Source organism: Otolemur garnettii, unplaced genomic scaffold (assembly GCF_000181295.1).
Source record: "Otolemur garnettii isolate 467f Iridium unplaced genomic scaffold, OtoGar3 scaffold00048, whole genome shotgun sequence".
Lineage (NCBI taxonomy): Eukaryota > Metazoa > Chordata > Mammalia > Primates > Galagidae > Otolemur > Otolemur garnettii.
In genome coordinates, this window is record NW_003852443.1 from 10,227,472 (window position 1) to 10,253,053 (window position 25,582).

The window sequence follows — 25,582 nt, forward strand, 5'->3', positions numbered from 1 at the left end:
CTCAACTGGAATTTCTCCTCTTTTCTCCCTCTCACGGTCCTCCTCCCTTTCCCTGCAAAATGGCAGCTGCAGTAGCTGCCTGGAGTGGAAAATGGATATCTTGTTAATAACAGATGCCAAACCCCAGCATCAGTGCCGGCTCAGTGGAATAAGCTGTGATGTAACCTGGACTCTGGGTCGTTTCCCACTAGACCTACAACTCGAGTCCTTTTCGAGGTTCAAAGCTTTCGCAGTATCTCGGCAAGATTATTTAAAGCAAGATGAAGCAAGGATAGCTGAGCCAGCCCTCTCTGGAATGAGAGGGGGCCACTGCTGCATTTTTTTTTTTTTTAACTGAGCTGGATGCCTATAACCCCACCCCTTGCTTAGCAAACAGAAGCCTGGAGTGAGAGTCCTTTCCCTGAGCCCAGGCGACTGTTAGTAAGTAGGGGAATGAGGGCATTTGCGGCGCTCAAAGACACTACTTCTGGAAAGAGATTCATTTCTTTATTAAGGAGCTAGCCATGTTTGGGAGCGGTTGTTTACACTCAGAATTTTCTGCATTTGCTCTCAAGGCTTCTTTCAAATAAAGGAGGCCATCGTTTTCCTGAAGAACAGCAGAGGACGTACCAACCGACATCTGAAATACGCAAGTCAAGCTGGCTTAAAATGAGGGAACGAGCTGCGTGTGAACACAGCAGAAGAAATATAAATATGGCAACTACTGAAAAAAGGGAGTCACAGCAACAGCAGCCACTCCAAAAAGACAGCGATTTCAGGCGATTACAAGAGCAGCTCAAAACGAAAGTTGAGAAATGAGATTCATTCTACAAAATGACTTGCCAGAGTGAAAAGCTAATGAGTGAAAATGTTATCATTGGTTTTCAAAGTATTCATGCACTCTAGATTATTTGTCATAATTCGTATGAACTATAAAAAATGATTAAATGTTAACTTTGACATCGTCTGGCCTAATCTTTTCTTGAAGTTTAAGGAAACTGCAGAGCTGGAACTACATATTACACTCCTCAGCTAACATGTGCTTCTCAAATATTTGGCCCAGGCTTTTCCCCCAAGATATTACATTTAGAAAATACTGAAAGACACTTTTTAGGAGTAAACAAAAGGCACTTGAAAAATTCATTATAAAAGCAGAAAGAAAAACACATAAATAATGCATTTTAATCAAATAATATAAAGCAAATATTCTGCAGCCATAATTTTAAAAAATTAATAGACTTCTTTTAATTTACTCACCATAAAGAAAAGATTTAAAATATTCAAGTGCACTTGATTAATAAAGCATTTTGTATTCAATTATTTAGTGCTAATCATTAGGAAGTTTACGTTGTTGAGGCAAATCACCAGTTCAGACATTTAAAACCATTATAAAAATATAGCTACAAGGTCAGTATCAAATTACCCTTTCATAGGACAGTTCAAGGACTGCTTCTATGCCATAGCAGAACTGTTTTTTAAACACCCAAATCCCTCTTAAAGCACAGAAATCTCAAGAGCAGTGACATGAAGGTAGCTTGAAACAGGGAGGGTCCTTTCCAACAAAGAAAATAGGTGGTATCCACCAGCATATGTTGATCATTAGTTTTAACAGTCTGTGGTAAAACTTTAAAGGTAGAAATTAATTTGTCGGGCCTTCAGCTCTGTCTTCCTCCAGGTCTTGGGCTTCCTTTTTGGTTTCCCCATCCTTCACATCCTGCCGGGAAACGGGAAATTTGTCCTTGTTGTTCTCTTTTTTCCATTTCATTCTCCTGTTCTGGAACCAGATTTTTACCTGCCTCTCGGTGAGGGCGAGGGCGTGGGAAACCTCGATTCTTCTTTTCCTTGTCAGATAAGGGTTAAAAAGGAATTCCTTTTCCAGCTCTAGGGTTTGGAAACGACTGTAGGTTTGTCTTCCTCTTCTTCTACCAGGAGCTGCTGATTAAAACAAACAAAAAAGGGGTGGAAATAAATGTTTTAAAAATGTAAGGGTGTCTCTGTATGTTGCTGGAGGTTTGTGGAGCAGGGGCCTAACGGGTGAAATATGCACAGCGCTCTTTAGCTCCAATATATATAGAGTGTGCAGGAAAGAGGGGCAAAGAGAAGGTCTTCACAATCATTCTGTCCCCATTATCTTTACATGGTTTCCACTTTTTTAAAAAAAAAGTCTGTTATTACTTTATGAATAAGAGCCACTGTGGCTACACGAGAAGGAAAAGGAGGGGGAGAGGGAGAGGAAAGGGGAGTTTTAAAGCTAGAACGTGAGATGAAAGCAGATTTCTCCCCCTCTCCCCTCTTAAAAAAAAAATGCATCCCAACCTTGTGGTCTCATCCAGGGAAACATTTGAGAAGGAGACGAGCTCTGATTTAAGTGGTCTGGGTCCTCGCCAATATTACCACTGGACGATTTACAGTCAGGATATTGTACCAGCTCGGCCTCTTGCTGGGTCGTAAAAATCGGCTGTCTCTGTAAGTTATCGTATCCGTAAAACTTCGCGGTCTCCCCGTGACAGGCAATCCTGCCGCAGGGGGGAGGCGGCGGAGGCGGAGGATGCGGAGGAGGAGGGGGGGCGGCCTGGTAGGCAGCGGCCGGGCTGCCCCCGCCGGGGTGGAAGTAGTCCTGGCCCAGGCCCGGGCCCGAGCCGCCCCCACCGCCGCACCCCGGCCCGGAGGGCGGCGGGGACGGGTGCGCGTGCGCCTGCGGGGGCGCGTGCGGGAAGCCGGCGGCGCTGTTGCCATAGAGCTGCAGGGCGGCGGCGTGGCGGCCGCCAACCTCGGGCGCGAAGTGACAGTCGTAGTAAGTGGGATTGATGGCCTCGCCCGCTGCCGCAGCAGCCGCCGCCGCGGCTGCCGCCTTGTACTTGGAGTACAGCGGGTTCACGAAGTACGAACTCATTGGGGCGGCGGCGACGGCGGGGGCCCCGGGCGGGCAGACGGCGTGGAGCAGGCAGGGAGCGCGCCTCCGCTCGGCCGCACTGGCGCAGGGGCCTCTGGGGCGGCAGCTCGCGCCACCGGGGGCCGCCTGGCCAAGTTGCTGTTGCTGCCTGCCCGCGCGCCTGTCGCCTCTGAGGCCGGGCAGCCGCGGGCGCTCAGCTACTGGGTGCTCATGCCCAACTCTCGTGCCCGCCGCCTGGGCCTCGCACCGCCTCCCTCGCGGGTCGCGGGGCCTCGCCCAGCCCCCGCGCGCCGCCGCCCTCCCGGCCTTTCCCGGCGCGCCCCGGCTCGGCCGCAATATAATCGCCGACGCCCCGGGTGACCTGCCCCGCTGCCTCCACGGTTTCCTCTCAGGCACCAGGAGGCCTAGAGCGCACCGGGACAAGACAAAAAGTGCGCCCGTCCCGCGGAGACACTCTGGCTTTGGTTTACAAACCCCTGCTCTGGAGGGAAAAGAAAAAAAACATCCTTTGCTTGCTGCCACCTCTTGCATCGGCCCCCCCCGCGGCCCCCTCCCACTGCTGTCGCCCCCGCCGCCGAGGCTGCGGGCCCGGTGCGCGCCGGCGAGGCATTTTCGCACCCCGCCGCCGCAAGGAGACGCAGCGCGATCAGGACGAGATAACCACGCGGAGGGATCCGCGCAGAGGCGAGCTGCTGCTCCATTAGAGACGCCTCACGCCGGCCCGGAGATGCCTCCGCCGGTCTTAAAGGGGGCTGATAAAGCTGCGCTGCCGCGGGCTCGTAGTGCCCAGGGGCCCCGGGAATGCGAGGCATAGCTGGAGGGGCGGGGACGCGGCAGAACTTTAGACTTGGTGGAGGCAGGGAGGCCACTCCCAGGAGGCTGCGGAGCAAATGACTCCCTCACTGAACCCCTTGAAGCAGCCAAGCATGGATTGGTCATGGCTTTCGCATCCCTAGACACGCGGGTGCAGACCGTAGAACATGGACAAGTAGTGTTGACAAACTGGACTATCCATTTGAATTTGGGTCTAAGTGGTCTGACTAAAGGCCACAAGCATGGCCCCAAATCCTGGCGTTATCAAAGCCCTTCTTTTCCAGCTGAGTGGGCCTTGTGGAAATGAGATGTACATTTACCCTTGACGCACTGCATGCCTGGCCGAGGCTCCCAGGTTAATTGATATTTAATGGAAATCATGCCCATGAATATAGTTTCCATCATTTCACCCTTGATAGACGTCAGTACCAGAGGCAGGGGGGAGACTGAAGAATGTGGCCCGGGTCATTAGCATTGCTGAGGGAGTAACTAAAAGAGCAAACAAATGTTCTGAGGCGGGAAAGAGGACTCAGGCTAGGGTGGGAGGTATTTCCTCCAGCAGGACGCAGGCTTTCAGGCCTCAACCCCAGCGCCCAGCAAACCAGGGCGGCTGTGGCCCCGGGTGGAGCGCGGGGGACCCACTCCCGCACTGAGCTGGCCATTCGGAAGGTGCCGGTTCCAGGCAGCCGCTGGCGGCTCCAGTCTTCTACTAACGACTCTAGTTCAGCCGCCAGCCCCACAAAATAACTACCTAAAACAGAGTGCGGGCCTTAAAGTTGATAATTTTTCCAAAAGAAAAGAGAGGGCTCAGCGTAGTTTGTGAGCAATGATTTTAAAAACTCCTCAAAGTTGCTTGGCACTACACCACCAAACCTCTCCCCCCCCCAACACGTTTCTTTTTATCTCGTCTTCCTTTATAAATGTAATGAGTCTCTGTTGTGTTTTTTACCCCTCCTCTACCCAGCCTTTTTCTTGGGCTCTTTGAGCCCCTTTCCATTGGGATCACCCAGTACACTGAGGGCATCAGATCCACGGCCCCTGGGAACAGACCTCGAACGCAAGCTTGGAGTTCACTGAGGATGCTCGGCTTAAGATGAAACACACCATGTCAGTTTCCTACACCAAATGCAAAGGTCTAAAAGCCCCAGACTTAGACCCTATCCTCAAAGACGCTGCAGGACAGTGAGTTCAACTATCCCTCCCCATTCTTTGTGGGTTGGCCCAGCCGGTGAGCGTGATTCTGGGGCTGTTGGTGTCATCTGAATATCATTTTTACAAATGGAGAAAATGAGGTCAAGATGGACAGGCATAGCACGACAATAATGTCTGATTCACAGTTATTTCTACAGGGAATGGCTGGAAATGGTTAAGGTAAAGGGATTGTTAATGAATCTGGAGATGATAAAGACATGCTTTACTTAATTTTTAAATAGCAGGGAGTTTAGAAGAGTTTTGTGGGGTTGGCGAAAGATTGATTCTTTTTGTTTGTTTTCTTTTTTTTTTTTCCTGCTGGTTATTGCCAGGTAACTTCCTTTAAAACTGAAACAAATGCGCTGACAGTTAAAGATTTGTTCTTCAAGTTTATAAATACCCAATTAAAAGATTATTATTTTCAATAAAGCCTTAGATCCAACTTTGTAATTGTGCTTTTTAATTTCTACTTAGAATGTGTACGTTTGTGTTTCAAACCTCAATAAATGAATGGATTTTGGAATGGAATGTGTGAAAAATAGGAAAGCCTGGACGTTAGTAATACAAAGTATCTTCTAGAACTGTGTGACTCCTAGAGGGAAAAAAGAAACGTAAACAATGTGAAATTCGTTTTTACACATTCAGGCCTACTTTAGACAACATTACAACACAGTATTTCCTCTTGGGACAAAGCAGTTTTTAAAATTTACTTAAGCATTTTGCTTATCATATGAATTAAAAAAGAACACTATTAACTTTGTAAATAAGATCTATGCTTTAACAGGTTTCCATTTTGGTAGAATGCATTAATTTACCATACTGTTTTATAGTTTCTGTTGTGCCATACTCCAAATTTTCTGAAGTCCTAACTGATCCAAAATTTCATGCCTACCAAGAATTGCTGGAGAATTTAGTATTGCATGCTGGTTTTTTGTTATATTTATTCTAATTTAGGATTAAAAATGAGATTGTAAATATTTTTAATCAAAACCTTCCCCCACAACTCGGGTAATGAGATCAGAAAATAGAGCAACAGCGCCCTCTAGTGTCCAAATGCCACCTCCTGCCCACAGAGTGTAACTTCCCTCTCTTATTTGTCTCAAACCAATTCTAAGCTCCTTCTGCAGTTTGGGGCTTGGACCCCTAACACTAGTAATGCTTCTTCCCGGTGACTGTCAACAAGTCAAGTGCAGCAAAGAGGGACTCCTGAATGCCGAAGATATTCTCATTCGTGCATTCAAGAGCTTCCAGTAGTTCTTTTTTCAAAAGCTTCCTGCGGTTTTTTGCCAGATACCTTAGGTCCCCATGCTATAATCACCCAGCTGTGCCTTTTAAAACAATTATAGGACAGGCTAGATTTCCACAAAATCACAACTTTCTAAATATCAACTGCCAAATGGTCTTCCCCCCACTCACTCCTAGGAGAGAGGCACTAAAGCAACTAAGAAAGTATAAGGGTCAAACATTTTTTTTCTTTAAAGCTATTACTTAGCAGTTAAATCATGAATATTTTTATTTTATCTTTGTAATTTTAATGCTTCAGGCCCATTTAGTTGGGCAATTGGGGGAGGAACTGAAGCCAAATCCAGTTCTTTGCTGGATCTCTCTGAGTGGCTGTCTGGGAAGTCCCTGCTGGGCTTGTGTTGGTTTGAATTTCTAGGGACAAAAATGAGATTTAAAAACTTTATATCACAAGTCACAGGCTGAGCTGAATTGAAGCACTCCATTAGAAGTTTTTAAAAGGCAAAGGATAATTGGCATACATGTTTCCCATGAGGATAATCTTTTTCTTATTTTCAAAAATTCTTTCCTATAGTTTAGGTGTAATCATTGTAATTTTTATAAGTGAATAGACACAAACTGCAACAATATTTTTGCTTTGAAATTTGTAGGAAGGACAAAATATTTTTGTGAAAACGGGTCTAACTTTGTCTTTTTCCTATGATTGCACTTCAGGGAGACTCTCTCATGGGTAAACAATCCACGATCACTTGCCTCCCTACTCCCAAATAACAGGCTGATTTTTAAATTTTTGTGTTTTGGTAGAATGCATTAATTTACCATATTGTTTTCTACTTTCGGTTGGGCCATAGTCCAATTTTTCTGAAGTCCTGATTGATCCAAAATTTTATGTCCCAAAGCACCGAATACAGTGCCTATGCCTAGAACCAGCGAGAGTGACTGTAGTTATAGTCAAAATATTATAAAAAGCCACCCGCATTAGGCTACTTCTAATACCCTGCTCATTTAAGAAATCAGAAGTACCTCACATCTTCCTTCCTACCTCTCAGGCTCCTTTCCTAGGTGCTCACACCTCATGGGAGAGTGGTGGTGGGGGGCTCACAAGCCCCTGCCTTCTTGGTTCAACGCAATCTTGTTTGTATTTTATTGTTCAGATTTTAAGACACAGTTTTGTCTGCATTTTTCCTTTCTTCCCACAAACACAAACATCAAAATGAGATGGTTTCAAAGCGAAGCGCCGGGCCCGTTGTAAACTCATTACCTCCAGACGTCTCGCCGGCTAGATGGCTTTATGACACCTTGGTTCTTCCTGTTTTCAAAGAACCTTAGGTATTGGGCTGGCTGTAGGGGCGGGGGTACACAGCACCTCTGCCGGATCTGAGCCCAGGATTTCCCTCCCAGCCCTCCTCTGCTTTTTCTTCCAGTACCTTCTTTCATCAGGATCCCCAAGATCTCTGCCACCGCCCCCACCATTCGCCCAGCCCAGCCACCCGGCGCCACTGCCGCCTCTTCAGCTCGCAAAGGCGGTGCTCGGCTGAACCCTCACTTACAATGACCTTCATTTTAGCCTCTGAATGTGGCCCGCAGAGGGCCAAGCCAGAGGCTAAACATACACAGAAGCTGGGTGGGGGAGAAGAAGGCGGCGGGATTGGGGGGGGGGGCTGGAGAGGAGAGCCTTGACCATTTTGATCGCTAAGGTCACTTTGGGGCTCTCTGGTGGGGCGGGGTGGAAGCTCACAGCCGACAGGCTCGGACCTCCTGGAGCCAGCCAGCCCCGCTGGGGGAGTTGCTCTAGAGTGCAGAGTTGGCCTTTCCCTTGTTTGGAGAGGGGAGTTAGCGTCTGGGGTTCCATGAGTCTGGGGAGACCTGGGGTGCTGTGTGCCAAAGTTCAAGCCAGAGGGTGCCTGGCTTCTGGGGCCTGCCAGCTCAACTGGGAGCTGCGGGGAAACTGATACTGGACCCAGGGCACAGAGTTCGATTAGGCGCTGAAAATAAGCTTGGAGAAGCACCAAGACCCTAGGGGTCGGTGATGTTGAGTACTAGGACTAGTCTGTACGCACAAAGAGAACCTCAAAGGCACATCAGCGAGATATGTCAGGTGGAAGTGCCCTGGAGTTTTAGCAAGGTCCCCTTCCCTGGGATGGGGGAGAAGGCTCCTGAGGGTAATATTTTGTAGAGAGGCAGAGAAAGCAGGCACACAACGTTCAGGGCCAGCATCTGGGCTCCAATTTGATCAGGTCAGCATTTATTGGTAGGAAGCGGTAACATTTACAACTGGTACTCTGGCAGGAACCGGGAGGGCCACCACCCGCGGCGCCCACAGGAGCTCAGCCCTCCCGGGGAGAGAGCAGCTAGTCCAATGCACAGAAAACAAATCCCCGACCCACCCAAGGCCCTGGGCTCCTCTCTAGGCCTCACTCTGAGGTCCTGCAGGCTCCCTGAGGAAAGGGGGCTTTCGGAAGGAGGGGGGGGGGACAACCGGGCAGACTTCAGAGCGAGCTAGCAGTGGAGATGTCCGAAGTGTCGAAGTGTTGGCGCCGCTCTGCCTTCACTCTTGGGATTGGGGTGTGCGCCTGGCCCCTGTATGGGCAGCGCGGGACTAAACTACAGCACTTTTCAGAAACCTGGGGAACATTTACACGAGAGGGCTCCTCAAGCCTGCGTGCACTCACAAAATACAGCATTTCCCAAGAAACCAAGGGAGCAGGAAAGAGAGGGACTGGGATAGGGTATGGAACCCCAAAGCCGCTTGATTTCTCCCATACATAAGCCAGTAAATAGAGTCCCCCAAATACCTCACAGAGACCAACCACACAGTCACTTCTACCTAAAAATAATAATAATAATAATAATTAAAGTCTGAGTCGCTGGAGAGTTTCTGGAAATCAAGCACCCACAAAGAAAAGACAAAACCGCTGCCTTTGGGGCGCTCCCGCCCGCACCACGCCAGGTCAGTCTCCTTTGGGACATTTCTCCTTGCTCATCTTTTTCATTTTCATCCTACGGTTCTGGAACCAGATTTTGACCTGTCTCTCTGTGAGGTTCAGAATCCTGGCCACCTCGTAGCGCCGGTCCCGGGTGAGGTACATGTTGAAGAGAAATTCCTTCTCCAGCTCTAGCGTCTGGTATTTCGTGTAGGGACAGCGCTTTTTCCGGGTGGAGCGAGCGTGGATCCAGTTCGCTGCAGGGTTGTCTACAAAGAGGGGGTTTAGAGAAGGGGAGCGAGGGGCGGAGGGGAGGCAAGGAGAGACGACAGCGTGGGGAAGAAAGGTCGTTAAATTAATTTCACCAAGGATGGACGCTTTTCACAACTTGGGGAGAATTATCATAAAAAGCCTTAATGCCCGCGCTCTGTTTACCGTACAAACCGCGCACCCAGGGTAGGTGGTTATGGGAAGCTTTTTTATGGATGCGTGTTGCTCGCTTAAGCTTGGGTAGGCGTCTAGACGTTTTTATAGGTTAGTAAAACTATCAGTTTTGCACATTCGAGCCTTACAGGTTTCAGCAATAAATCAGGGGGCAATTTCTTTTGCACTTACTTGGGTCAAGTTGCTGCTGCGGCGGCTGCGGATGCTGCTTCTCCTCCTCCTTCAGCGGGCAACCTGGGCTCGGGTGGTCGCTGCAAGCCGAGGGCTCCGACGAGCCTCCCGCCCCGGCGCCGGCTTCGGCCCCAGACCCGATCCCCACCCCGGGCCCGCTTCCTCCAGCCGCCACTGCCGCCTTGTCCCGCAGGAACGAGTTGCATGAGAACTCGGAGCCGCTGCTCCCCTGGGACTCACGGGCCGCGGAGCACTCAGTCCGTTTGGAGGAGGAGGACAAGGAAGTGGAGGAGGAGGTGGTGGAGGCAGCGGTGGCGGCAGCGGGGGCCGAGACCGCTCGGGTTTCAGGCTTAATCCCGTAGTGGCGCCCGTTGGCTGGGCCGCCGGGGCTGGGGCCGGGGCTGGGACCGGGGCCCGGGCCGCCGCCGCCGCCGCCGCCGCCCGGGAAGCTGGGCAGTGGCTCCATCCAGGAGCGCACGTAGCGGCCGGGCTCAGAGGCAGAGGCGGAGGCGGCCAGGGGCGGCGGGGGCACGTACGGGTGGTAGAGGCCGCTCATCGCCGCCGCCGCCGGGGGCTGGGCGGGCACCGCGGACCACGAGGCGGAGAACACGGCCGACTTGGGGGCAAAACTACACGAGGTGAACTCGGCGGCGGCGGCCGGGCTTTCGGCCACACCTGCAGGCCGGCCCTGTGCGCTTGGCCCTGGCGGCCCGAAGCGCGCCGCGAACACCTCGTCGCCGTCATGGCCTATAAGCGAGTCCACGTAGTAGTTGCTGAGGGTGCCACTGGAAGACATTTTGAGGCGCCGCGCGCTCCCACCCAAGGTTGCACTGCCCGCCGCCGAGCCGCTCCCTGCCGGCGCCCGAGCCGCCGACTAGTTCGCAGGCTGCAGCCTCCACCATTGGTCGCGCGGCCCACGTGATCATATTTACCAATACCGGGAGTAAATCAGTCCGCTAAACTGGGGGCTGCTGTGATTTAAAAAAAAAAAAATTATCATCAACATAAGCGCCGCAATTAGAGCCGGCAGGCCCAGGTCCATGTGCCCAGCTGATCCTGGCCTGGCCGGTCCCACCTGGTGGCGGTCGAGACCGCAGACGGGGTCGCGGCCGGAGGAGGCGCTGGGGACTATTTGTTCGCCTCCTCTTGCCGCTCTCGGTTCTGAAGTCGAGAACCAGGCTCTGGCTCCCCAGCTCCGGGACTTGAGCTGGGGGCCTCGCGGGACCCAGCACAAGGGGAGCCGGGGGCAAGCGAGGCCGAGTGTGGCCAGAGGCAGGCGGGCCTGCAGGGGCGGCCCTCTGGCGCCCAAGGGGAGCTGTTCTCCCCTGCCTTGCTCCCAACCTCTACCCACCCCTCCCCACACATACCCACACGCGCTCTCTCACAGCTTGTCGTGTTGTTTAAAACAGGTGGAAGACCTCTGTAATGATATTATGCCTTTCAATAAAAATTTTATGAGGTGTATTTGATTATAGATTAATGTGTCCCTAATAAAACGGACGGATGGAGCAGTTCGGAGGGCCCCCTCCCCCTACCACATTCACACACGCCCGCGCGGCCACACACACCCCCGACGTGAGGCTGGGCACACGCCGCGGCCTGAGGGGCGAGCGGGGGCAGCGTGGCTCGCGGACCGACCAGGTGGCAGTGGCCGCAGAGGGGCTTCTCTGCCCTTGGAAAGGCCGGCGGGTGGGCGAGTCGGTAGAGCACGGACAGTGACGGCCAGGGCGCCTCGTCTTCTCCGGGGCTGCTGGAAAGGCCCTGGAAGAGAACACGCCACAGGGCATAACCCAATTGCTAGTGCAGGCCAGTTCCCGGCCGCCACCCCAGCGCTGCCTCCATCAGGCCAGCGGGAATCGCGGCTCCCCGATCAGGGCGGCTTCCCGCGATTCACCCTTAGAGGCCTCCAAGCGGATTTTGGAGATATCTAAAAAATCCGGCCGAATAGCCAGGTCCGTGGGCCACTCCCTTCTGAATTTTTTTTTTTTTTTTCTCCAGAGGTAAGGCTGGGCAGCCTTGAATCTGAGGGAAATGCCCATTGTCACTCCCAAATCCATGGTACAAAGCCTCGGGAGCTCGGCTGGGAGCCGACACAAAAGCGGCCAGGGCGCCGGTGGCCGAGAGCATATTCCTCACTCTACAAGTTGCCCACCTCGCCCTTGGAGAGCTCCCAGCCCACAGCCAGCCTTGGAAAAAAGGGGGTGAATGGCTACGTATGGCCTGATTGATTGCCTTTGCCAATGGTCTTCTGATTTTGTTTCAGAAGGGCTGCCTTTGCCTGTACACAGGTTTTCCTCCGACACTAGAACCCCTATCAACAACTAATGGTGCTCTTCATGCCTGGAGAAACGGCTATGTTAAAGATGCCCTCCTTTTCCTACTCAACCAGTGTAAGTCCAGGGCAAACCTATTTCAGGGTTTCCAGTCTAACCTGGATTGGGAGCCCTCACTCCTACCTATAGGAAATGGCCTTCTAAATGGTTCTGTCTTGGAAGTCGGCACTATTTTTGGTTTTCAGGAGAAAGTTCTAAATTTTGAATAAATACTAAGTGTTCCAAAGACTGCCTAGATGAGGGCTCTCAGGCTTAACGCACCTATATGGATTGTTCTTTGGGTAAGAGAAAAGGGGAAAATGACAAGATGTATTTTGTATAACTATTTCAAGCTATTGGAGATCCTTTGAAACTGCAGGCAGGATCTGGGGCAAGGGATTCCCTGTCAGCGCTTCCCCTCAAGGCCTCTTCCTCTAAGTTCCCTGGCAGGAGTAGTAAGTCTGGGCTCTCTGGTGGAGATCCTGCAAAAGCTGTTGAAAGCTAGTGGGAGTTTCCCTGAGCTGTGGCTGCAAATGGAACATTGGACTTCATAGGAAGTCATGTTCATTTGCAATTTTTTCAATTGCCCTTTCTGCATTTTCTTGCATGTCAGGTACAACAACTTCAACCAGCGTTTTGTATTATATAGAGGGAAGATTGAATGGGTAGAATGTTTTCATTTTCTTCCTTTAAAAATTTTTCATGTGGTCCACTAAAAGGTAATGACTGAGTGTAAAACCCTTCCACAGGAAACAGAGGTAAAGTGGAAAGGGAAAACTCACCCATTCTTGGCTTCCCTGGGGTCTGGCTGTCTTGCGCTTGGGATGGGGTGGGGATGGGGGAAAGGGGGGCAGGCGTGGTTCAGCACAATGCTAAACTGCTGCTTCTCCTTGATCCTGTAATGGAGGCCGGCAGCTTCCAGGTGGGCAAGACTAGTTTCAACCTGGCCTCTGATGATTTCTTGACAGCCAAAAATCACCAAGATTCCACTGAAAGCATTAAGAATAACACAACTAAAACCAAAGAGGAGAAAACACACAAATGGGAAGCTTCAAGGTAAAAGCGGCTTGGGGCATATAAGCTTACTTACCAGGTTCAGGCTAGCGGGAAGCTTGAACCCATTGGGAGTGCAATTGTTACTATCATTGCGGGTTGAGGGAAGAGAGACGAGACTCCCCTTTTCCCCACTTATGAAAACTGTGCTCTCAGGCTAGCTTATCATTTCCCTGTCCCCACCACTGTCAAATATCAGCACCCTAGGCCTCTTCTGGCTTTTATCCTCCCTTATCTCTTCCCCTACTGTCTATCATTCTCCACCCAAGCGCCCCAAACAGGCAGTTTAACCAGAAGATAATCTCCCCAAAGTCTCTCATTTCCACCATAACATATTTCCGTTTCAGAAAGCAGAGTGAGCAAACTAGTTTCCAGAGTTTATTGCATTATACATGCGACCAGAACATGCACAGAAAGGACAGGTTGCTGTTGTACTTCTACCAAACCACAGATGCACCACAAGGGAAAGGCTACAAGGCATAAGTCGTCAATATTCCATCTCACCAAGGACAATTGCTAAGCTCATTTGTGAAAAGATACATTGTAATGTGCTTTTTAAATCCCCCTCCCCCCAAGCTTGTGGGTTTTCTTAATCTTTTTTAAATATATATGTCATTTTGAAAGTACTGGATGTATTCAAAATGGCATGAGTTCATGGACTAACCACACACAGAGACCTTTTGTGGTAGGAAAGACATGAAAAAGTTACATTGCTGGATAGATGGAAGGATGAATGGATGCTCTACAGTTCCAATAAGTTAAGACCCAAATGAAAATGCGCAGTAATAGTTACCCTGCATTACGATGAAAAAATAATAAATTACACGTGCTAATTCTTTTAATATATATATATATATATACTCATAGGGATTACAGATCACTTGCAGCACGAACAGAATGACCCCAAAGTCACATTCTAGCAGGAAAACAAAACAAAACAAAACAAAAAACAAAGAGCGATGAAGGTTTTGTTTCCGCCTTCCCAGTCCTCCAGCACTCGGCCCTGGAACGCGGTGTCCCTCTCAGATCCTGGCCTGCGACCGGCCTCGGACCTAAGAAAACGTGAGGTTGGCGGTCAGTTCTCGGATCCGGTTCTCTCGGCTCATCTTCTTGAGTTTCATTCGGCGGTTTTGAAACCAAATCTTGACCTGCCTGTCGGTGAGGTTAACGCTCTTACTGATCTCTAGGCGGCGCTCGCGGGTGAGGTACATATTGAACAAGAACTCTTTTTCTAATTCCAGCGTTTGGTGCTTAGTGTAAGGGCACCTCTTCTTTCTGCCACTCTTTGCAGTGAGCCAATTGCTGGTTGGAGTATCAGACTTGATTTCCTCTAACAAAATTAAGGGGAGAAGAAGAAGAAAAAAAAATCAAGAATTTTTTTTTCTCTCAGTCTGTTCAAATGTACCCTTGGCCATGACCCTGCTGGCAGCCAGGCCGCTTTGGAAAATGCTAGTATTAAACATTACTCACATGAGGTGGGCCCCGGTAGGAATTTTTAATTGGTGCCAGATTACACCTAAATGACATGATGGGAGGACCCTGGGCGTCGTCAAGGTTCTCTCTCTCAACTTTCTGACTTACACAAAACATTAGTACAATAGTAAACTTTTCCAGATCTCCTCCGCACGATTCTAAGTGGTCAGCTCCTGACAGGACTGGAGAGGAATAAGACACAGCCTGGACAAGCCCACCAACCCTACTGCTGACTCAGGTTCCCAAGTCTGTCCCTTCTTCCCCACCTCTCCTAGGCAGGCAGGGAGCCCCACAGCCAGGTTTTTAGGTGCCCATTCTCTTTTGAAAGATAAATGAGGAAGGGAGGACACCTTCTCCACCCTGCCTGGGTACTGTTGCATTCCCCAGAATCTCCTGAATTCTGCCTTCCTGCCCCCACACAAAGCATTCCTCCAGAAATGTAGCCCTTTCTGTGGCCCACCTCTGGGCACTGGGAAGAGGCTCAGGGGTAGGGTACCATCTCAAAAAGCCAGATGCTTGGCTCTTTGCCCTAGCCCAGCCCTAAGGCTGGTCCTGAAGAGTGGGCAATGCAGGTTCCATTCTCTCCCCTCCGCCTTTGCCCTCTTTACCGTAAGATTGCAAAGCCTGCGGCACTTTCCCTAGACAAAGCCAAGGTTACCTAGCTCCGCAAAGGCAAGAAGCCCTGTTGCCCAACCCAAGCACCAACCAACCCGACCATCTCGACCATCTTTCCCCTCATTGCCCCCAAGCTCGCAGGATGCTGGGGTGCATACACTTGAACACGATACAGTGCTTGTACCTCCTTAAAATGATCACTGGGTACAAGGCAAAACTAGGACTGCAAATCTGAGCAGGAGAAAGGAGGCTCTGGGGTCGTGTTTACCAGCCGCAGGTCTCCTTTGCGCTCTTTTGTTGTGTTTCAGGTTTAGCTCAGAAAAAATAAACCCGGCAAGCCTTTCCTCTGCCCCAGCGCCATGAGCCTGGGGCCAGGACTGGCGGAGAGGGCCAGGGCGGTGAGAGAGAAGCGGGGACAATCTGAGGGCTGAGATCGCCCCTCTAAAACCCAGGTGGAGCAGCACCTGCCAAGTCAGGCGACCGCCTGGGCGGTTTGGGCTGGGCGCTGAGCACCCTGGCGCTCCCTCTCTGCCGGGTTCCCGGGCTGCGTGCCGGGCTGGGGTGGCAACTCTGCTCATACCGACCTTTGCTTTCCTTCTCCTGTACTTCGGGACTGGACACGGAGACCTCAGCCAGGCAGCTCCTCTCTTCCGGAAGGCCGCCTTTGGCCTCGGGGCTTTCCACCTGGGAGACTTTGGTGGGCTCCTGGCCGCTGGCCGGCTCGTTCATCTTCTTTTCCATCTGCAGCTGGGCAGCCGAAAGCTGCGGCTTGGCCGCGCCACGAGGGTTGAGCTGGAGCATGACAGTGGAGCTGCCTTCGGGGCTGTTATTGTACTCTTGGGTTTTCCCGGTGGCGTAGGTCTGACTCAGTCTAAAATATCCAGGGACGGGAACCTCGGGGTTCTCAACGGGACAGGACTCAGGGACCAGCCTCTGGTACGAAGGGACCTCGGCCGAAATGAGTTTGTTGCGCTTATCAGAATACATGCAGCAATTGGATTCTTCCTTAATGTTGGTGGTGAAGGAGCAAGTGGGGACTTGCTGTGTAACAGGTTGCTCTATTCGACAAGATCTGTTCGGGTCTGTCCAACTGTCTACTTGAGGTATATAAGGATGCACATTCATACCCATATTTTGGTGGTTCACTTCTCTTTTGGCCAGAGACGGGAGCAGTCCACAGGTTTGCATTCCATAGGTCCCCATGTCTGTGCTAGGTGGTGGCATGTACATGCTGGCGCTGCTCGAATAAAAACTGTCACTCCTGCAGGCACTGATCAAGGAATCTACTAAAAAAGTATTAGCAGCAGGAGAGCTGTTGGGAAAGGACATTTTGGGGAGGAATTTGAAGAAGAGAGATTGTGTCCTTTGTAGGCTGACATCTCTAGGAAAACATTCCCCGTGTAATTGTGGATGCCTCTGCCGACCACATGACAACCAAGCCAATGAGATTTGAAAATGGCCTTGAGCCGCAGCCTCCTCGCAGGTCACGTGCTCCAGAGCTCGGCCGACCGGCCGCGTAAGCACGGACAACAGCGACATCTACTATGCGCCCGCGATAGTGCGCGCTAGACAACCGCCCCAGCGCTCTCCGCTGTCTGCCAGCCCGCTTCCCCCGGGCTAGCTCGGCCAGCCCACCCACTCGCGTCCCTTACCCCAACCACTGTGCCCCGCCGGCGGAAGGAAAGGGTCGGCCGGAGGGACCTCTGGGTGGACACACACGGACGGGAGGAAAGCCAGAGTGCTCCAGCGACAGAATACAGAAGCATTCCTCCGCCCCCCATACACACATTCAGGCAGAACGCGCCCAAGCCGGCCGGGTCCAGTACGGGTGGGGGCGCAGGATGGTTAATTTAGTCCCAGGCAGCCAGGGAAGGTGAGTTGCATTCGGCGGGCACTGAGACATCCTACCTCAAGGGTCCAAAGGAAAGATCCCATGCGCAAAGACGCGGCCAAGGTGTCTGGGGAACAGAGGAGAAAAGGCCCGCGAGGGCCGAGAGGCCACGCAGCTGGCCGGCCCGGGATCCCCAAAGATGGGCTCAGTCCCTGCGTTGTCCTGTCCTTCAGCCCTCCTTCCCTGGCTTCCTGACCCTCCGCGCCCGGGCTTCGTGAGCCTTCGGTCCTCAGTGGAACCACACCCAGACCTCTGCCGGGCCGTGCCGCTGGGAGCTTTCAGCCAGTAGACAATCTTTCGCCAGCAGTACACTACCCGCGAAAGCGTCTTTTGGGCTCCCGGCGGGTGAACTAAACCGAGGTTTCCCTCCCTTTCCCACATGCCCTGATAATAGAGAGGAGAGCGTAAGTAAGGAAGGAGGAAAGAAAAAAAAAAACAAATGCTAAAAGAAAAGGGAAAAACTGACCCTCAGACTCCAGAAGTTTTAGAAAACTGGGCCAAGCAGGAGAGTGAGAACTGCAAAGATGTCATTCGGTTCTTCCGCAAAGAAAAATATGTTTTCCTTTTATGGATTTTGTAAAAGCATTGGTTTCTGACAAGTGCAAGGTACAAAAGGTTGTGGAATTTATTAATACATATTAAGAAGAATCAGGGCGATCAATAAAATTCTCATCTACATTCTTGGGCTACTTGGTAATTTTCTTGCTTCTGAAGGTTTTTAAAGAGTTATACCCGCTGTTGCTACACACGGGAAGATATTTTATTAACAAATCAATCGAGACTTTGTAAAGGATAAGATTAATAGTTAAGATTTAGCATAATGGTGTTCGCTTTATGAATTATTGAAAATTATACTATTGATTTTTCTCCTTCACTACCAACCAAGGAGGTCAATTTTTGTTTTAACACACATTGTCAAATATTAAAAGCTATACTTTTGTCAGAAGTTGAATTTTATAGTTTTGGACAATTTCTAAAATTATTTGACAAAGTTTTGCCTGGGTAAGGGAGGGAAAGAGGTGGGAGACTCTTAGTCCTCTATTTCCTATGGTGAGGGAAAGTTCTATAAAGAGGATATGGTCTGGGATTGTGGTCCAGCTCATTAAAGAACCACCACCACCATGGAAACTCAGAGTTTTATGAGAAACTTCAACAACTTCCTCCCTCCTCTGGTTGCAGGCGGGTGAGCAGCCCTGCGGAAGCCCAGTCCTCGGGGCAGCAGCGGGGAGCTTTAACCTTGATTTCCAAAGACCTGCCCTGAGTGAGGGGCTAGCCAGGGCTTAGGAGCCATCCTCTGCCCTTCCAGATCTCCTTCCTGCCAGCCAAAAAAAGTAAAACAGCCCCAGAAACTCTGACCATGAACCAGTTTTTAGTCCGGGAAGAGCAGCTCTGTTCTCTTCTCCCCATAATCGCCCAGGCATGGGCTGGCCTTGGATTTCAGGCCCAGGGACTGAACTTGTGAGCAAATGGGGTTTCCTCCTCAGTGAAACATTTTACTTTGGGACCCGATGATGCTCATTTAAATGCCTCGGCATTCTGGGGAACCTAGTAGCCTGCTTGCTCTTTCACAAAAACCTTCCCCAACAAACCCTTTGTCCCCCTTCCCAAAAAGGAATCTCCCTTGGCCTGGTGGAAACAGGCATTGAACACTTTTCGGCCTTGGGACTGCTCCTCCAGTCCTCTCTCAGTGCCCTCGCCCAAACAATAACCCCTTTTAAAAAACTCCATGGTGGCAATGAGACAGACCTTTTAAACCTTTACGCAGCTGTTCAAATACAACATCATTGTCAGGTTAAAAGCCTGGCGCCTCTAACTGCTCTGGCTGCGGCATCCCGGCATAGTCCAAGGTTTAAACATTACCTTTCCACAGAGGTGGCAGTTTTTAAGCTTGGGGGTGGGGGTTGAGAAAGGCAGGGGGGGAAAAAACCCATACCTTTTAAATCTAGGTTTCCAAGGTCTTGTTTAAAGCTAACAGCCACTGACCAATGCCCTGAAATTTGGTTTTTCACAGTGTGGACATCTTGTTCTGAAAAAACGGCTGGGCATTCCCAGGGCCGTACTAAGTGCCCGCTGTAATCGATTACGGCAGGCGCTTTAACACCAGCTTAGTGCTCCAGCAGTGTTGTTCCTTTGCCTCTCAGTCAGGAAAACTACCCGTAACTTATTTGCCCAATTTTTCCTATCCTAAGAAAGAAAAGACTGCTCAATATAATCATGAATTTTATGCTCATCAAATGCCCTTTCATAATCTTTATACATGAAGAACAATCCAGGCTAAAAGCAAGTAATTCTTTGTGGCAGGTAAGTTTGCAGCGAGCCAGGACAAGCTTGTTGTATCTTCTGAATTTGGGGGCCTTTTCTTTTTAGTGCTCATTGGCTTTGAACTCCAACTCTCCCCCATGTTGGATCAGGTTTTAAATAGGTCTTATTAATTCACAGGAACAAAAGGGTATATATCAAATATCATTTCAAATTTGTTCTCACAAAATCCTATTTTGTCTCTTTCAAATATCTGCCTTCAAACCTGCTCCTTGAAGTCAGAGATTGAAACTATTTTGAGATATTTTATCATAAAAAAATGAGCAAGATAGAAATAATACAAAAGAATAATCTGGGCCCCAGAGGATGCAAAGAGTGCCTAAGACTCTAAGGATGAGAAGAAACAAATGGAATGAAAAGGCGATGGCTCTGAAGGCCAGCCTTTATTTCGCTTATGAGTATTTAATGTAGCTGCTGTTTTCGATCATCTTTAGATCAGTTGGAGCAGTTACCATTAATAATAAATCAATATTGCACCATAAAAGAGATGAATACCATATTTGTAGCAAGACACTCTTCTCCTTGGTACAGTTCTTTCCAGAGAAAAATTAAAAGAGTCCTTTTAGCAAGAAATTAGCTTTTGTAATCAAAAAGTGGCTAGCATTTGCACTCTTGTTTCTGGGAAGAAGAGCTGAGGCCCTGGGCCTGAGTGGACCTGGGGCCTGCCAGGGTCACCCTGAATTAGGGCCCTGAGCCACCTCTGGGCTGTGACATCCTTTGGGGCAGAGTAAAGCGGGACAAAGTAAAAGCTACCTCCCCAGGGCACTCCTCTGGGTTGCACTGCGTACCTCTAGAACAAGGGGGAAAATCGACTAGGAAAATGAGGAGGCTGCCAGCAACACGATAAGGGATCTATGAAGACATGCAGAAGGGCGATCTACAGAGACTACGGAAATCCTCTGTCTGTACAGACACAAAAGACTGCTACTTCCAGCATTTTCCCTCCACTTCAGAGGCTTGGGCTCTGCAGGATCTGAGGCTTCCCTCTGCAAGCCCCACAGACTCTGAACAGTGTGTCTGTTTAGAGGCATGTCTTCAGCCCCTAGAGGTCATGATCTGATCCCCTATCCTTTGCCTGGCACATCTTGGGCGCTACCAAGGTAAAGGTACTGCAGACCGCTGAGCAGCTGTGGTTCTCAGGCTACCGCCAGCCAAGGCCAAGGGGCCTGCGACAGCCAGGTGCGCCACCACTGGGACCGCAGAGGGAGGAACATAACGACATTTGGGCAGGGGAGTTCTCACCCTAAGTAGACTGAGGGTCCGGTTCAGCCTCAGGAAAGGTCACTTCACTGTAGCTAAGCTGGACCCGCAGCCAGACAAGCGGAGCTGAGGATACCCGCGGGGAACACCCACGCCTCTCGCTGGCGCCTCGCCGAGGGCTCCTGGCGCCCCAGCCTCCGCTCAAAAACAGATGCCAGGTCCTCCTGGAAGTTGGCGGGCGAGGAGCCGAAGGGGCGAGGGGGCGAGCAGGCGAGCGAGCCCCAGAGACTTTGGACCAGGGTTTGGAGGGCGGGTGACAGCAGAGCCAAAGAGACCGGCTCTAATTCTGAGGTCTGCAGGCTCTTCACAATGAACTTCGGGGATGGGGGATGGGGAAAGGGGCCATCCTCCCTTAGAGCAGCCCAAGTCCTGGAGCCCTATCACCTCTCTGGAGCCCTCCTATTTGAACCGCGAACCGAGACACAGTCCCTCTCCGGTTTCAGGAGCTCGGCTGAGGCAGGGAGGGCGTACAACGAATAAACTGCTTCCGAAAGGCGATGCCAAAATCAAACACCGCACCCGAAAACCGCCGGCAGCTTGGAAGGGTGGCCAGGGTTCTGTCAAACTCAAAGACCATTCGCTTCAGATACACTCCCCATTCCACAACGCCTTGAAACGTTTCCGGCAGATCCTGCCGCCTCCGGTGGCCGCATCAGCCCAGCCTGGCCCTGGCGCCCCAACTCACAGTCCTTCCTGCCCTCAACTCCCGGGCGCCACAGAGCCCCGAAATCCAGGCGCAGCCCAGGGGCTCCTTGGTCTAGAAAGATTCCCCTCAGTCCTTAATACATCTCATTTTTTCTAAGACCACACTCTGCTAAGTTTCTGGCGCCCTGATCTGTTTTAAACAAAAGCCTTTTAATCATCTCAAGCAGTCTAAGAGCTAGCTCAAAACGGATGCGGTTTTTGCGGGGAGGGGGCGGAGGTCCTACCCTCGACTAGCTTTCCACTCTCAAACCAACACCAAAATTACTTTTCTCTAATTTAATTAACGCGCAGTGGCCATGACATATTTCAAAATGCATATATTTGTCTTTTAAAACTCTCTTCATAACACCATCATGTTATACCAAGGTATTCTTTCCAACAGCTTTATCTTTAAGGAGACAACAATTAGGTAATCTCCTATTTCATGAATCTGGTTGCTCCATTTTCTCTGTCTCTATACAACTTCTCACACCTTGTGACTGCTTAGAACACACAACAGCAAACACCTTAGCTGCCGCCTGTTTCTAGCAGGGGGAGGTCGCCTGTTAGAATCCAGTATTGGGAAGATAAAGGTACCGCTGCCTCTCGGTCAAACTCGGCTTCTGGAACGTGAGCGCGCCCTCGTGTGGATCTCCAGGCCCCTGCAAACGGGAAATGGCATCTCTCGGGTTCGGCTTACGTACTGTGGTGGGCACACAAGCTTTCAACATGTAGATGCAGTTAAAAAATACATAGATGGAAAAAGAAAGGAATAAACCAGTTTCAAACTCCTGAATGATTATACTATTAGGGCACTGACATTTTTACTGGTGTCCAGAATTCCAAACAAAGGAATCCCCTTCTTAACGAATTTTTCGATTGTAGGCTTTGTTTCTATTCCATCTTTCACCAAAGGTTGAAGGATGCTTTTTAAAACAATATAAATATATTTCCTTTTGTTTCGTATCATAGAAAGTGCAATAATTTCTTTGACAGGGTGGCAAATTGCTTTCAAATATAATGAAGGTGTAAGTCTACACAGAACTTCCTCTTCTAAATGCTTGCTTTTAAAACTGTGGTTCTTCATTAGAGCAAAGGGGACCACTAGCCCCCACCAAATCCTCAGCATTCCCTAGCTGTAGCAAAAGCATGCTAGTAGGCATTTTAATTTAACCAGTATTTAAAAAGAGAAATCAATTGCTATTGCATTACACAAATATTTGCAGGGAAATTAAGGTTATTGATCCTGAAATTAGGAATTTTCTTAGATTTATGGTGAGCTCCAGATATGACTCTGTGTGGTCGTAAATGTGTGTGTGAGTTTGGATGTGTAAGCATGTATGTATGAGAGTGGGTGGCAGTCGAAAATCACAGAACCTTAAGGCGCCTAATTATTCAGAAAGGTTAAAGGTGATGACCTTGACATTTTGGAAGTTCAAAGGCATACACTTATGCACTTATTTTTTTCCTTCCCAAAAGAAGCCTTTGCAATTAAAAAATGCATTTCAAAATGCATAACTCTTGGAAAGACACATGGGGTTCTGGGCATTTATGAATTTATATTTTGACTTTGGGCTTATGAGAGGTTAAGAGTCATAAGATTCACATAACTCTTTTCAGAGAAAGAGAAGCTTTTCTCACTTCTCCAGTTTATTGCACATTGCGGAAATCTCTTTTGGGCCCACCAGAAGGTGTATAATATAACCCAATTAAGCTGTTTAGAACTTTGGCTTTTATGGTGTTGTCTAGACAGTTCAAGGTTTTGTAAACAGCCTGGCCTGGTCTTGCAACATAAAGTGCAGTGCAGCCCTCATCACATTCTTTAACTTGAAGCGATAAATGCGTGGCAGCAGGTCTGCAGCCCCTAGCCCTACTCCAATCTGTGTGTGCATGGGGGGGTTATATTCCCTACTTCAAGCCCACTAAGACCCCCAGTAAGGACCCTCTTCACTCACTATTATCTTTCTTTTAGCAAACTTTTCATTTCCAATGAAGGGATCTATTTTGGTTTCTTCTTTTTAAGGGACCTTGTCTCCTTGCCACCTTATTAAGAGATAACTAGGTTTTCTAAACAGTTTTTTAAAAATATTTTTTGTTTTCTCAGAAATTTCAAGTGGGCTAGAGTAGGAGTGGAGGTGGAGATTTGCTTCATATGTTCCTGTTGCCCCAACATCATTGCCTGGTGAAGGTATCAACAGGATGGTTGGGTCATATCAATTCATCACTAATGTAATTTTTAAAGCCAGTGTAACCTACAGGGAATAGGAGGGAACAGTTTCTATTTTAGTGAGATTAAAAATATTTCCTTTGCTTTTCAGTTGCATGGAAGAGAGAGTTCTGATCACTAAAATACCCTAATCAGGCACTAAACTTCAAAGAGGAGAATTAATACAGTGTATTGAAGCTGTAACCTCCTTTTTACTAGAAACATTTATTCACACAAAAAAGACAGTACTCATGCCTTGAAATGACAGACCAAAGGTACATTTCCCAGAATTTAAATAATCTGCGTTCACGGAAGGGGAAAGAAGGGATCTCTTAAACTCAGAACAAAACACCAGCGCCTTCTAGCCCCAGGCCTAACTCCCTGCAAATCCCGCCGAGTCCCCACGAGGACTCTGAGAGGGGGAGGAGGAACAACAGCACATTGGCGGTAAAATTGTAAAGGGATGTTTGCATTTACCATTTTCCCCTTATTAGGATCCGCTTGGCCAAGTCCCCGGCCTCGTCCGCAGGCTGCAGTGGTCGCTGGGAGGTCCCGAGTTGACCGTGGGAAGGAATGGTGAAGTTCCACAGAGAAGAGGCGTCATTAAACCCAAGGACATTGGACCTGCGGAGGGCAGGCTGGTGATGGGAGGAGGGTGGGTGAGTGGGGTTCGGGGGAGGGGGTAGTTCCTGGATCTCTCAAAATAAGGGGTTTCCAGTGAAATACTGCAGACGATCTCTGTTCAATTTCTTTTCTTTCATTCTGCGATTCTGGAACCAGATTTTGACTTGCCGGTCAGTGAGGTTGAGCATCCGAGAGAGTTGTAGTCTTTTTTCTTTGTTTATGTACACGTTAAAGAAAAACTCACGTTCCAGTTCGCGGATCTGGTACTTGGTATAGGGACAGCGCTTCTTCCGGGACCGCTGGGGGGCCACTGCAAGTCAAAGATACCAAGGGGTGAGAGAGGCTTCTGCCTGCCAATCCCCACCCGCCCTCGCCGTCCCTGAGCTAGGGCCAGGCCCTGGCCCCGTTGGGGACGTTCACTGCCACCGCTGAAAAGTCTCTTCCTGCTTCGTGGGGGATGATATATGGGCGGGCACAGGAGAGCGTGTGGGCATGGACGTGTGTTCACGCCCGGACACACACACATACACACACACCCCACACAAAACCACCCTGACATCGAGGTGTGTAAGTAGAGGGCGAGGCAGGCTCTGAACTGGAACCCAAGGGGAGACAGACATGAGCGTGCCCGCCGGGGTATCTGCTCAACTCCAGGCGCGCGTCAGCCAGCGGCTTGGATAAAGTCCAGTGCAAGGATCAAACTCCCCCCCCACCCCCCCATCCCCGCCTCTCTCCCTTAAAAGCAGGAGGCTCGGGTGTCTGCACTCACAAACTGACTCAAAGTCTCCCTCCCTCCCTCCAAGGTCTCTAGCACCCCCCTTCCCAAAAACTGGAGAAAGACTCTCTGCAGCGATTAATGTCTTCTTCGAAGTCTACCTTAAGCCCACCTAAATTGGTTTCCTACCATAAACACGCTTTACAACGGCCCAGGAAATCTTATAGGATGTATAAACCCCTTCGAATGCTTATAAAGTAGCACATAAAATGGCGAGAGCAGAGGGAGGCCCCCGCCGCCCCCCTGCACTCGCGGCCCCCGGGCCCAGCCGTTCGCCCGGTGCCTACCTGAGCCGCCGCCCTTCTCGGCCCCCGCCTCCCCCGGGGGGCCCTGGCCGTCGCCACCACCTCCTTCTGCCGTCCCCTTAGGATCCGAGCCGGGGGTCGCCTTGGCACAGGGACTGCCCCCGCCGCCACTGGCCCCAATCTTGGGGTCACCCTTGTCGGCAGCGCCTTCGGGCTGCGGTAGCGCGGGTGGTGGCGGGGGCTGAGGCCCGGCAAACGGTGGCCCCGGAGCCGCCTCGTAGAACTGGTCGAATCCCTGCGGCAGGATGCCATTGCGGCCCACCGCGCTGTAGAAGTTGGAGGCGGCGCCCGCGGGGCCGTGCGGCGGCCCCGGCGCAGCGCACATCGGCTCAGGCGCTTTGAAGAGCACGTCCGGCCGGCGGCCCGCGGGAGGGAGCAGCTCGCGCTGCATGACTGCCTCCTCCGCCG

General features: G+C 50.3%; 4 protein-coding genes across 5 annotated transcripts in view; all 4 read right to left on the bottom strand.

Moving 5' to 3' along the window:
- Positions 1–1,209: 1,209 nt before the first annotated feature.
- Positions 1,210–3,349, bottom strand: HOXD8 (homeobox D8). 2 transcript variants are annotated; one of them, XM_003791494.2, is made up of 2 exons: positions 2,296–3,349; positions 1,210–1,911 (listed from the first exon to the last, which is right to left on the bottom strand). In XM_003791494.2, exons 1-2 carry the CDS (start codon positions 2,870–2,872, stop codon positions 1,619–1,621), a joined length of 870 nt encoding a protein of 289 aa, XP_003791542.1. In that variant the 5' UTR covers positions 2,873–3,349; the 3' UTR covers positions 1,210–1,618. The 2 variants fall into 2 exon arrangements, with proteins under 2 accessions (XP_003791542.1, XP_012661642.1); XM_012806188.2 differs by having other exon boundaries at positions 1,619–1,914; positions 2,296–2,872.
- A 4,996-nt stretch (positions 3,350–8,345) lies between these two features.
- Positions 8,346–10,567, bottom strand: HOXD9 (homeobox D9). The gene is made up of 2 exons (XM_003791493.3): positions 9,658–10,567; positions 8,346–9,311 (listed from the first exon to the last, which is right to left on the bottom strand). Exons 1-2 carry the CDS (start codon positions 10,451–10,453, stop codon positions 9,070–9,072), a joined length of 1,038 nt encoding a protein of 345 aa, XP_003791541.1. The 5' UTR covers positions 10,454–10,567; the 3' UTR covers positions 8,346–9,069.
- Positions 10,568–13,384: 2,817 nt separating this feature from the next.
- Positions 13,385–16,649, bottom strand: HOXD10 (homeobox D10). The gene is made up of 2 exons (XM_003791495.3): positions 15,695–16,649; positions 13,385–14,352 (listed from the first exon to the last, which is right to left on the bottom strand). Exons 1-2 carry the CDS (start codon positions 16,647–16,649, stop codon positions 14,075–14,077), a joined length of 1,233 nt encoding a protein of 410 aa, XP_003791543.3. The 3' UTR covers positions 13,385–14,074.
- Positions 16,650–24,168: 7,519 nt separating this feature from the next.
- Positions 24,169–25,582, bottom strand: part of HOXD11 (homeobox D11) — a 1,772-nt gene continuing 358 nt past the window's right edge. Inside the window, exons 1-2 of the mRNA XM_023514154.1 lie at positions 25,157–25,582; positions 24,169–24,404 (exon numbers count right to left, since the gene is read on the bottom strand). The exon at positions 25,157–25,582 is cut by the window's right edge and continues 358 nt beyond it. Of these exons, the coding sequence (XP_023369922.1) occupies positions 24,169–24,404; positions 25,157–25,582 (662 nt within the window). The remainder of the gene's footprint in view (positions 24,405–25,156) is intronic.